Here is a 13191-nt window from a genome sequence, read left to right on the forward strand (position 1 = left end):
TGGAATTTTATTGGTTAGATGGTGGATTTCTATAGCGATTAATAGGAAATGTTACTTAATGCATCTTCAACGTAGATGAATGATGTATTTATGTACATATATACACACAAACACACACATGTATACATGTGTATACATACACTCATCATTGCTCCTTACTAACAAACAATCCTCATTTCTTTCCTCTTGTATTTTAAGATTTTTATTTAGCTTATCTTTTTTTATTATTATTATCTATAAGACTATTTTACCTCTTGAATAGAGAATTAGTTCTGTGAATCCACAATCATTCCAGCATGCAGTTTCCCTGCAAACTGGTCTCTGCAATTAGAACAGAATTCCTTGTTTTTGGCAAACTTCATGTTTAAGTGTCAGCTACAAAATGGGAAATCTTTTGCTGCGAATTGTGTTGCATAAAGGTGTTTAAAATGGTCTTACTGCAAGCACTAAGGACTAATAAAAAATGAATCATTACAGTTATTGCATCATATTGTTTTTCTTTGTTTCCCTGAAGCTGTGAAAGCAAAAATTGATGAAGACCATAGGGATGTTTGTGGTTTATATAGGAATTTGGCAGAGTTTTGGTTTCTGGATTTGGAAGGGGAAGATACAGCAGTTTGAGTGGATGCACATCCTTATCAGTTCCTTCACAGTACTCCCCTGTTTTGAAGTAACAGCCTTTTGTTCCTGAGCTCTCTCTGTCTCTGGGCTTCCCTTCTGTCTTAAGGTCTAAGTGCAAACCAGCAGCTTACTTCGAGTTCCAGGATATCTGCAGCCTTCTAGCCACAGTGGTCCCAGTTACTAGGGACAGAGAGATCAAGCGGGGTACAGTGGAAGAGCTCATATTTGCAGTGCAGTAGTTTTCACCACTGTTGTTAACCTTGTGGCTGCACCCAGTGTGTTCAGAATGGACACTTTTAAATCTGATCTGAAGAGCAGTAAGGGACGGAGTCTCTGCATTGGCCTTGAGCATCTCCAGTGCTTCCAGAGTTCCTGTGCCAGATGAATGAGACACCAGAGTGCGCACAGACTCCTGGGCAGGGTTGTGTAGGAAACACTGGTCAGGATGTAGCGTTCTGCAACTAGGTTCCTCTCACAGAGTAGTGGGATGTGTTCTCAACAGGTTTCCAGTCTCCTATTACAGCAGCAGTTGCCATTATACTGAGCTTTAATACAGCTTGATAGAATGAAACATAAAGTGCCTTTGGTTTTCTTCCTGTAGTTGGGGAACATGACTTTGGTGTCCTCTCGTCAATTTTCTTTGTGCTCTTGCACAAACAAGCTGTATACTAATGTTAGCTGGTGTTTGGCAGACTTGTGATAATCTAACTTTTAATGCTTTATTCATCTCAAGGGTTGCTGAGGAGTGACTCTATACCTGAGGTTGGAGAGGATGTTGCTGCTACAGTCAGTATGGCAGAAACACTCTCAGAAGAAGAACGGGATGAGCTAAGAAAAGAGCTTGCCAAGGTAATTCTTTTGTAAATAGTTCTTAAACTTGTTTTCATAATGTAAATCTGGGATAATGTTATCTTTGAACCAACAGTTAATGCTTTGCATAGTTATTCTCTGAGTGTCTAAAGCTGGCACTCCTGTGTATTGTACAGATAGGAAGGAAGAGTGTCAAGGGGAAAAGAACAGCCAGTTCTAATGGGGAATTAAGCTGGAAGTGCTGAATAATCTTAAACTAAGATACATAAATACCTAACACATTTTTTTTCTCTAGTGAGAAAGGGGTAAATCAGCAAAGAGAACATGGTTGGAAGGCAAAACCCAAGTATTGTCTCAACTGGTGCGGAGTAGCTAAAGCTGTTTCTTTCATGAAGAGTGCTTTGTAGTCATATCTGTGTATGCACTGTATTGCTAATGTCTAACCATGTTACTGTTCTTGTCCATAACAGAATATTTTTAAGAGTGAGAAAAAGCAGCATTCTTTGAAGGACAGACAAGCAAATAATCAAGCCTGATACATGCCAAAGTCAAGCTTTTTTAAGCAGCCAGTCTTTTTTTTTTAGTAGCTCTATGGGACTTTAGGACCCTTATGAAAGACACTAACTTGAGCGTAAGGTTGGCAAACAAAGATTAGCTTTAAATTAAGCACATTTAATACATTATTATATTTGGCAGTCCTGAGTATCATTTCATGCCAAAGGTAGTGAGCGTGGGCTGGTCCTGCTAGGATACATCACACTGGACTTGGGACAGATATCCAAACAGAGGTGCATTGAAGGTATTGTAAGGAGTACAGTAAGGAGCTGAACTCCTGTAAGGAGCTTAAATGAGTGGGCAGCCTGATAATCTAAAGTAGGGTGATTTTGCCTGGATGAGGGAGTAGGATTGGAGGTATGCCCTTGCCTTTGTACATATGGCCTTAGTGCCACTATCACTTCTATAAAGCTCACAGAATGGCATTGTAGAACTGTGCTGACATCTCTGGTCATCTTTCCAGAGAGGCTTAAGTGGCCATCTGAGTAAAGAAGGAAGTATACAAACAATATAGTTTTCTAGTTACAGAGCAGGTGCTGTGTGTTGTGTGTTTGTGTGGGTTTTGGCTGCTCAGTCTGCCACCATTTCCACGCTTGCTCTGGGGAAGATGCTCCTGTGGCTGGATCCAGTTTGCAGGTGCTGGCTTAAGCCACAAAGGACCTTTCTGTTGAAGCAAGGCAGCAAAATTTGTGTATGGATCAGACATGCTCTGAGCTTCCTGATACTGGTCACACATTGGTGTATCTTCTGACGTGGAAGTAGAATATGGGCTTGGCGATTGTCCCAAGTTTGACTAATCTTCAACCTTTACGTATCATAGGTAATAATTTCTAGCTATGCAATCTTTTAGTTACCAACTTCCTTGTACATATTCCAATAACAGAGCTAGCTGCAGGTAGATTACTTTCTCACTAGCTCTTGTTATCTCTGTTGGATTTCCCTTTTAGTATTTAGGAATGACTGTGAGGCAATGTTACAAACTCCTGTTAGCTGTCCCATTACTGAAGTCTAGTAGATGCTTTAAAGAAATACATAGTTGAATGGTTGGTTATATTCCTTGTTAACTGTTAACCACTTGTTAACAACTCTTGTGCCACAGGTGGAAGAGGAAATCCAGACGCTCTCACAAGTGCTAGCTGCCAAAGAGAAGCATCTAGCAGAAATCAAGAGAAAGCTGGGAATTAACTCACTACAGGAATTAAAGCAGAACATTACCAAAAGCTGGCAAGATGTTACATCAACCACAGCGTATGTACCAGCTCATGATGATTGTGAAAACTGTTTAGATCTTGTGTCATGTCTAAACACTCTGTTCTTGTGAAGTGAGTATAAATAACAACAGTTGTATCAAAATATTCCCTGGGTAAATCAACATAGATTTTTTTAAAAGTAGAGCACTGCAAGCCATGTCTCATGTGAAAGAAGAATGATTGACCAAAATTTGGGCTATTCTAACACACATTTTTGTCTGATAGAGCTGAGATACCAAGGTGTCCGAAGTCCAACAGAATACCCTTCTTTTCCACACTGAAAAAATTGTTATAAATGGAGCCCATGCAGGAAGAGCATGAAGTCACAATTACTGTTCTTGCCAAACACAAATATTAGCTTAAGGTCTAGAGCAAGCTACCTTCTGCAATTAATGACCACAGAATGCCACAAGATGTGACTGAAACTTTTTATAGGGAATTTTATTGACAGAACTGCATGGTACAAGAATTTAGACACTTCACAAAAAAATAGGCCTTTTTCAGTGTGTGTGCATAGTGTTGGGTTTTTGTTTTGTTTTCTTTTATATTCTTTTGAGTTTTTCTTTTTTTTTTTTTTTATTGATTGGGGTGTTTTCTGTGTGAGTTTATTTTATATTTTGCTAAATCCTACAATAGCAGATCTGTTCTAGGGTGGGATAGTAGGTGCATGTTGGTGAACTGGGTCTGTTCAGAGGTGGCAGATATGCTGTGGCCAGAAGGCTCAAAATAATGTCTTAAGTAGGTTTTCCATTAGACCCCAAAGCTGAAGTGTACCTCTGCCTTTGATACAAACAGACACACACTAAAAGTTTCCTTATGTGTTGTATTAAAATAACTGAAAACTAAATATTTTCTTGAACACAGATACAAGAGAACATCAGAAACGCTGTCTCAGGCTGGTCAGAAGGCTTCTGCTGCTTTTTCTTCTGTTGGTTCCGTCATAACCAAGAAATTTGAAGATGTCAGGTAGGTTTCTTTACCTTTTCCTGAGTAATTGCATTTATTTATTTAAGCGAGTGATCACTGCAATAAATTTATGCTGTTAACATACTTAGTACTTCTAAAAGCTTATCTATCAAGAGCCTTCAGCAACTGTTCTAGGGGAGGTAAGAGACTTGCTGCAGAATCTGCTTATATGTCCTCACTGATGCTGAGGAATTCTGTGGTGTGTATTTTACGTAGGCAAGTGAAGCAATATGTGCTACCACCTCCTCTGCTGCTCTTACTTTTCTGGTGTGATTGCAGGCGGCACTGTCTGCCTGCCTCTGTGGGGTGCACATAGCACTATCATTTCTGCTCTCTTTCTCAGCTTGTGGAATATTATATTTAACAACTAATATCTTTAACTGTTTGTAGTTTGTTGTTTGGCTCTTTTGTCGTGTTTGTTGTTTTTGTTTTTTGTTTGGGTCTGTTTGTTTGGGTTTTTTGTTCCTTCCAGGCATGTTTTATGTCTTTCTAAGCTGTGCTGCCTCATAGAAGTGGCTTGATTTTATTACATTTTTAAGAGACTATTGGCACTTTCTAATTCTTAACTACTGTTGGCATGCAATATATTTTGACTTTGTGCCAAATGACACAGCCCTTGGTACACATTAGGTAAGTCTGCCAGTCATTCTTAGAACTATTCTGAGCTGCTTGCAAAAATCCTGCTGGATGCAATACAATCAGATGCTTAGCTTACAATTCTTTGATTATATAGTTCTTACTACTGGAACCTATACAATTATTCATCTCCACAGGTCATTTCTTGTTATTAGCCTTAATTTTCAATTGTTGGGAAAAAAAATTTCACACATTCTCACAGAATATTGCTGCTTTGGCAGCAGTGTAATAAAATCAGCCATGTTAAAGTGCTGCCATTAACCTCTTGCTTTTTGAAGTCTAGCGAGAAAACACTTTGAGTACAGCTACACAGTTACATATTTTTCTTCAGATTTATCAGAACTTCCTTTCTCTTTTTAATGCTTACTCTGGCATTGTGCAGACTACAGGCATTTTCACATTCCTTTAGGTAAGGTGGACACAAGAATTGCTTCTGAAACTAAGCATGTAGTCAGACTGTCTCCATTAAAGTTTTTGATTAAAGTTTGTCTGTAAAAGATAATTTCTTCTTTTCTCCAGTGTCAGTAAGGGTAAAACTGAAGCTCTTTTAGTGTCAGGGAAGATGTTACTTCATGTTCACCTGGTAACTATCTCAGAACATGAAATATTGAGTGTACATAATAATTAATTAGTCTCTCTTCCTTGTTAGAAAGAAACCAAATAAAATGATTCTGCAGGGTTTTTTATCAAGAGACAGAATATGGTGTTGAGGTCAATGGCATGCAGAATTCCTCCTTCTTTGTCTGTACAGTGTTTGTGCCGTGGCAGAGTAGAGATTTTTCCCTTTTTATGTGTATTACAATGGCTGTTTAACATTATGACTCTAACTAAATTACTAGAGTCTAAATGTAAAATAGTTTATACATTCTTTGTTCATAGTTTGTCTAGTGAAACAGTCCTTGAGTTGATTACTTTAGCAGGGCCAGTATTTTAGTTACTTCATCTACATTACCTTTGATCTAAGCAAATACTTGGTGTTTTCAGTAGTTAAAAATCCTGTGTAACAACTTCTGTGAATTGCTTCTCAGCCCATCTATGCAGACCTGAGTCTGACTTGATCTTTTCTGTACTCTCCCACTAAGTAGCTAAAGACAGCAGTAGGATTTCTATAAAGATGTTGGGATTTAGCTCCTAGAGTACTGAGTGGGAGCTGTTGTCCCAGGGGAGGAGGTGGGCAGAGGCACAGGATGCTATGTGAACTCAGACTCTGGAGTGAGCTCAGTTTAGTCAGGTATAAGAATAGAAGCCAGTCTCAAATGTCCTGTTCAGCATCAGTGAGACAGTGGGAGCCTGGAAGACTTCTCTGTTCTTTTTGGGTGCAGAGCTCACCTGCTCACTTAACAGGTGTGACTTTTCTACCGTAAAGCTGTGGTGCTCCCCAGTTAGTACTGGACTATTGCACTGGACAAGTACAAGCACAGACTCAGAGCTGTCTTCTACTTCAGGAATCCTTAAGAGTGTCCTACTCCAGTTAGTGGCTTTGTGGGTGTTGAGTACAGTTTATCAGAAACTGGGCCACTGGGAGGGAATATAACAGTATTGGAGAAGTCCACACCGTTGGTGTGCTTCTTAGGAAGAATCATGGTGATTCAAGGTATTGTTATAAATTCGGGGACAGCTGTGTTTAGAAAACACAACAAAAGTGTGAAGAATTAGTGCTGTTGAAGATCTTAGTTGCATTTGAAACAAAAGATTAAAAGCCTTTAAGTTTTTTTGGTTTTTTGCGAGAACCAAATTAATCTGGAGTTCAGCTGGTGAATTCAGGTCCAAGGGCTATATGACTACCCAAGGCCAACTCTGAACTTCAGAAAGGTTTAGATGCCTAAATTCTTTCCTGGAAGTGAGAGTTGATGGGCCTGATACTTGAACTAATACTGAATATGAAGGTGCATTTTTGTTGTTAAACTCTTACATTGACTTCATTGTGGCTTTACTTTCCCTGTATTGTTTTGGTTGAGGGACTTCTCAGCTATAGTGGTGTGATTTCTTTCATGTTGGACTATTTCTATGTATTCCAAGCAGCAAACATCACATGCAGGTCTTTATTTGGGCACTGCAAAGTGATTTAATAGGAAGCTGCAAAAGGGAGTGAGGCAGCTGCTGGAGCTGTGGTTTAGTTAGTTTTGGTGTAGCTCTGTAATAAAACCTGCCATATAGCAAGCCCAGAACTTGTATTAATTCACGTGACAATGAAGAATATAAATTACAGTCTAGAAGACAATCAGCTTCTCTGTGTTCTGGAAAAGCCTGTGAAACCCAGACTATCCATAAGAATGAAACACAGGAGAAATGGGGTTGGGGAAATAGAAGAAACAGAGCTGTGCATTACTGACATGTCAGGAAAGCATCTGGCCTTGTGTATCTGATTCCCAGTACGCTGTAACTACAAATGAACCTATAGTTGTGCATCTGCCTTAAGAGATCTCAACCTTAAGAGAACTTCGTTGTTTTTACTGATGAGACCTCATAAAGAATCTCTTACAACTTGTTCTGAAATAAACAGAGCTTTTTTTCTTCTTTGAATGTATCTTCCATTGATTGTGCTGAGATGCTAATTGCAAATTTGGAGGTAAATCTTACAAGAGAGCTGTTCCCCTTCCCTCCTCTCCTCCCTTAGCAACTGTCTTGGAAAGTATTCTCTTGAAAGACATCATAAAGCCCAGACAAATTTTGACATTCCATATATAATTATGAAAAACTGAGATAAATCACTTGTAATAATTCTAAGTTACTGTTGTGGTATTTGGTAAGAAATTTTTAATGTATAAGGCTTGTTTGTATGTGCAGTAAACACAGATTTTCTGTATGGAACTAAATTAGATGCCAGGTGGTGTTGAGGCTATTTGGGAGCTCCTTCATCTATACATCCAGTTACCTTCTAGGAGTAGATGTGTTTTCTTGCTAGACAAACAGTAACTGTATAGCAACACTGGCAGGTTATAGAAATCCTCCATGAATTTCAGAACACAGGACCAGAACTTTATCCCTGCTCCCAGCATAAACCTGACCTTGAATACTGACTGATGTGGCTGCTTTTGTTGGATATTATATATTGATGAGTAGATAATTTGTATTGATGAATGTAAAAAACTTACTGAACTGAAATGGAAGCCTTCTGGATGCAGAGTAATTCTTTCAGTAGGAAGATCAGCTGATTAATAAGACTCTCAAGTGTTTGCTACTTGTACTTGCTATCGCCAAAACTGTAAATGAAGCATGACTCCTGTTGCTTGTGAAACTTGAGCAGACAGACAACAGTAAGCTAAGTAGAACAAGTACTAACAAGCATGGCACCTGAATCTGTCTAAAAGAGAAAAAGGTTGCTGCAGCTTTTGCTCTGATGTACTTGTGTGTGTGCATGGCTAAGCAATTTAAGAAAGCAAACCCAAGCAGTTACTTAGACTGTATAAGATGGTTTGGCTGTTTACCAAAGGTAGTTTACAGAAGTCAGCTCTCTAAGACAATTTCTTCTCAATGTAATACTTAAACTAACATTTCGCTTTCTTTTCTCTTAATGCTGGCATTTAGTATACGCTCCATACAACATTCAATTAGTATGCCTATTATGAGGTAATGTATGCATAATCCAGCTGTTTGGTTTATTTATTTTCATGTGTGGGATCAAGTCAGATTAAGCTTAAGTCAACTAACATAGTTTTATAAAAAAACAAAAAACACACCCTGCTTTGTAGTAGATTTCCTGTACTAACATATAGGATAAAATCTGTTTTATTTCTGGTTAACAGAGGTGTTTATCAAACATCTGGAAAGTGACATTTCCCTACCATTTGGAAAACTGTAACAGCTTTTCCCTGTCTGATAGAGTGTAATGCTACTAAGAGATTCCAAGTTTAAAAGGCAGTAGCTTGGCATACGTTTTTGAAAATGAAAGTTAGTAAGAAAACCCCTGTGGTTTCACAAAAAAGTCTCTTGGTGATCTGGAATGCTTCCCTTTTCTCTCTGTTTGCTTGGCACTGTGTCCCTCCATCTCCTGAGAGTCTGGCTTGATGCATGTGTCACTGATTTGCTTTCCCAGGAGAAAGAGTGCTGCTAACTGTGGGTGACCTACACAAATTCCAAGAAAAGGAAGAAGGAAAGCTGCAGACTTCTTTTGAAAAATACCCTTGTGTTCAATATTTATACAATACATTTTTGAGTAATCCTTAATCCTCGCCCACTGAAGGCAAGCATTTTCCATCCTATGTAAAGGCAGAAAAAGTGTACAAAGCATTGCACAAACTTGCACATAGCTACTTGGAGCAGTAAGCCACCCTTATGACCCTAATGAATTATTATTAATTAATAATTATAACTAATGAATGATGATTAATTATTATCCAGCCCTCAGCTCTGGAAATCCCAAGCTGTCCTGCTTTTTGTATGTAGAACTTACTATTTGTAATTACAGCTGCCTTTGGCACTTAAAGGCAAGGGAGAATCTCACATAAACTGAACATGTTAGAAGAAAATGCCACTGTGGTGAAGCATGTTTTATTTATTGAACATGTAGCAAAGTAAACTGAACTAGTTTTCCTGTAAAAAGTGAAAAAACTGAGATGAGCTCTCTTCAGCAATAATGTATTAGGGTAACCAGAAGTGATGACTAAGATTTTCTGAACAAATGCTTTAGGCCAGAAATGTGTTTGAAATCACTGGGAATAATAAGCTAAACCTAAAGTACTTGCTAGTTCTCCCTTCCAAGTTGATATGAAGGATCCTATTGCTAGACCTGGCAATGTTTAGTTGCCAAACATGAAAGTGAGCCTGCAATTTGAGTATGTTTGAATTTTAGTTTTGTAGTACTTGGGGCAATCCAGATGTAAACTATTTTTAGGCTATCTTTAAAACAGGGAAAGATCCCTGAACAAATCTCATGTTGCTGTTGCTAAAAATCAATTGTCTACTTGTTTTGTGATGTTTATGGATTAACTAGATGTGATTTTAATTCTGTGGTTCCTTTTTTTTTATTTTCATAGAAATTCTCCTACGTTCAAATCCTTTGAGGAAAAAGTTGAAAACTTCAAGGTAAGAGTTTCTAAAACACCTGGGTGATTGTGGAGCTGTGAATGTAGAGAAAAGACTCAAGTGGATTCTGGGCAGCTTATTTTTCAGTTACTGGCAAACTGTTGAAGAGGTGCTTAGATGAACATCTTTTAAAGTGCTGTGGAGATTGTTTCTCTGCCTAATGATTTGCAAATAAAATAATGGGGCTGCCTGCACCTCATACAGGATGATGCCTTTAGAAGAACTAATAGCCAGGTAAACTGTACAAAGAACTAGTATTAGGTATCCAAAATAATTAATACCTAATACTAGGTATCCAGAATTGTCTAGGCTTTTATTTCATGCCTTTCTAGGGACTAATACCCTACTCAGGAGAATAGCTTGGGATATGTGTCTCATTTTTGGCATAAAAGGCAAAAGGCCTTTGCACCTTTATTTTTTACTTCACTCCCAAAAGCCTCAAGTGCCAGAAACAACCATTAGTAACTTCTCCAGGTAAAAACTCACTTTAAAAATAACTAATCTGTGTAATCAGAACCAAATTTGACTTCTCCTGGGCACACTGGGCTGGATGAGAAGCATGCAAGTGATAGCAAGGGGAACTAGCCTTCTCATGCAACTAATTGGCATTAATACCCCTGCAGTCCCACAGAGTGTATGCTGCAGAGGGAAGTGAAAAGGCAAACATGTTACCTGGAGAAAATAAAATAGTTGCTCTGTTCCTCTAAGGATCTCAGGTATTGCTGTTGAGACTCAAAACTGTCCAAAGTTCTTTCTTGAGAAATACAGTAGTGACTTTTAACTCTGAATCTCCTAAAGATTTCATGGCTTGAAGGGCTGCATACCTTTTTCCATTTGTAACTGAGGGTGTGTCAACCTTTGGACTCTGGAATCAGCTCTGGAATAAGGGCTGCTTCATGTATCTTAAAGGGAGACTGCTGTGTTAATTGTTGAGTGTTTCCTGCCCCAGATATGTACAGATTTGTTTTAAGAATATTATGGAGGTCTCCTAGACCTGGAAAAGCTGCTTTGTTGAAGAGAGTTATTAAACTCACACAGATACTGGTTTTGTACAGTTAAGCATGTTTGGTGTGCCAAGTAACTACCATGCTTTGTTGGGGTTCTCTCTATGTTCTAGTCTAAAGTTGGAGGAAGCAAACCTGCTGGGGGAGACTTTGGAGAAGTTCTCAACTCTGCTGCCAATGCCAGTGCCACAGAAACTATTGCAGAACAGACAGAGGAAGAGACCCACTGAGACTTCTGTCTCTGTCCTGCTACCCACTGCCAGATGCTGCAAGGAAAAACCAAGCACACTTGTAATATTCTCTGCGCTCTTTCCACTGGATGTGCTTTTATTTAGCACGTAGTTATTTTACCCGATTAACTGATACCAAGCTTGTTTGTGGGTTCAAACTATTTTTGAAACTATAATACGTTGTTTGGGGTTTTGTGTGGGAAGGGGAATTTCTATGCCTTTCAAGCATATAAAGGACTTACCTGTAATTTGAAGACAACCTTTAAAATACAGCAATGAAAAAAAACTCTTTTGAGAAGTTAATTATATTGTACAGATACTGTGGATACATAATTTCTTTCCAATCTATAGCTACTGCTCAAATTAACCCTTACAAATCTGCTGCTGCTGCCAAACTGAAGCTTGTTACTTCGCTCCCTTGTGATTGATTCAGTTGAGTGTTGCCTGCAAGGGACACTGGACTAGGAGACCGGATGAGGAGGAGTGATCACTCCCAGCTAAAGAAAGACTTCAGTTTCAGCAGGCTTTACACAGGTTATAGCAGGATCACACATAGGTAGGAATGTACTGTCTTTTGAGCGTGTTCCTCATATAGCAGGTATGGATAAGTAACACAGAACATGTAAAACTTACCCATCTGTCTGTGCATTGTCCACCTCAGAAACTTCTGACCAATGCAGATGGAAGCAAGATGCCTCATAGTGCTGGTTTGGTTCAGTCACCATAACATTTTCAGTCTTGTTTTTTGCACAGGACGTCACTGTGGTAAGATTACACTCTCTTGAACATTTGACCAGTCACAAATAGATTCATCTTCATTCACATGTGGTGGTGTCACAGTCATACTAACAAAGCATGGAATGGAAGAAAAAGCCTGACTCCAGAAGTGGTTAATTTTTAGTCATCAAAAGAATTGCTCCTGTATTCTAATGTTGTTTTCCTTGTAGGCTGGACCCTGAAAACATCTGCTACACCATCTTACTCTTTTTTTATGTATTTAAGGCCTGTACCTCAAGAATACATCTGTTCCTGTTCCCAGAAGTCTGTTTTGAGAGGTGCAGAGTGTCACCACTCAGCATAGGTCTCCTAAAAGATGTGCCCTCCTACATCTTGTTTTGTCTGCTGTACTCCTCAAATTTCTTGTTTCATGTGTTTCTGCCACGTGGCTAGGACATTTTATCACCGTGCTTAGAACTGGAAACAAGTTTTGCTACATTTGTGTGAAATCCATGAAACTTCAACTGCTACAAGTGTCTGGAGGAAAAAAGTTGGCTCCTGACAAACTTGCTATCATGTCAAATGTAGAATGTATGCTTAATTACATGTGAGAAGCTTAATAAAAGTGTATGTGAGGAATGTATTGTCCTGTGAACATGGAGGATAATGTAAATGAGTAAGGAAATTTTATTTCTAATTGAAACAGTCCTTTAAGTTTGGTTCAAAGCAATGCTGATAGATACTACTGCACTGCTGGGAATCTCTGAGGCTGAGCTTGGCATTTCTAGAGACGACTGAGCCTAGATTGCCTTCTAGTGGTTTACACAGAATTACAAATCACAGAACTTTTAGGGTTGTAAGGGACCTCTGGAGTGCATCTAGCCCAAACTCCTGTTGAGGCAGGGTCACCTCTAGAGCAGGTTGCACAGGAATGTGCCCAGATGGGTTTTGAATGCCTCCAGAGTGAAAATCATTACATTCTTTGGCAAACTGTTCCAGTGCTCTACCACTACATAAAATTAAACTGCCCTGGTTACATTGTGAAGTTCAGAAAACAGGTTGACATGTTCCCTCAGCCTCTGACAGCTCTACTGTGGAGAGAATTGAATGTATAAAGAGAATGGAGCTCTTCCTCTTTTGGATCAATAACCATGTAGGGCAGGTTCTTCTGGAACATGATCCTTATTGGATGGGTCTTTTATTTATTTATCTAACTGACAAAGAGAAATGTCATCTAGTCCAGAGTTGAGCTTTCTGTTTTCCTGAAGGAAGGCTTTTTTTTTTTTTATAGGACATATGGCAGTCCTTTTATTAGAACACATTATTACACTCCAGGAGCTTTTGCTGCATCTTCCTCTGCCCATACTTTCCTTTTCT

At 38.9% G+C, this 13191-nt stretch overlaps 1 protein-coding gene and 1 long non-coding RNA gene across 8 annotated transcripts in view; one reads left to right on the forward strand and one right to left on the reverse strand.

Annotated features, from left to right (window-relative positions):
- Positions 1–12453, forward strand: part of TPD52 (tumor protein D52) — a 39834-nt gene extending 27381 nt beyond the window's left edge. For 2 of the 5 annotated variants that reach the window (XM_086884119.1, XM_023920847.2), the window contains exons 2-8: positions 1355–1470; positions 3086–3234; positions 4101–4202; positions 5221–5247; positions 8367–8408; positions 9815–9863; positions 10981–12453. In XM_086884119.1, coding sequence (XP_086740245.1) covers positions 1355–1470; positions 3086–3234; positions 4101–4202; positions 5221–5247; positions 8367–8408; positions 9815–9863; positions 10981–11097 — 602 coding nt within the window. In that variant the 3' untranslated portion in view covers positions 11098–12453. The remainder of the gene's footprint in view (positions 1–1354; positions 1471–3085; positions 3235–4100; positions 4203–5220; positions 5248–8366; positions 8409–9814; positions 9864–10980) is intronic. The other 3 variants (XM_086884130.1, XM_023920849.2, XM_023920848.2) reach the window with 2 other exon arrangements.
- The window catches only part of LOC111924620 (uncharacterized), a 36671-nt gene that overhangs the window by 22882 nt on the left and 598 nt on the right, over positions 1–13191 (reverse strand). For 2 of the 3 annotated variants that reach the window (XR_015285415.1, XR_015285413.1), the window contains exon 2: positions 11731–11857. This is a non-coding gene — a long non-coding RNA (uncharacterized LOC111924620). Of the gene's footprint in view, positions 1–8436; positions 8904–11730; positions 11858–13191 lie in introns of those variants that run through there. The other variant, XR_015285414.1, reaches the window with a different exon arrangement.

This window comes from Cyanistes caeruleus, chromosome 1, assembly GCF_971803275.1.
Source record: "Cyanistes caeruleus chromosome 1, bCyaCae1.hap1.1, whole genome shotgun sequence".
In the NCBI taxonomy this organism is placed as follows: Eukaryota; Metazoa; Chordata; class Aves; order Passeriformes; family Paridae; genus Cyanistes; species Cyanistes caeruleus.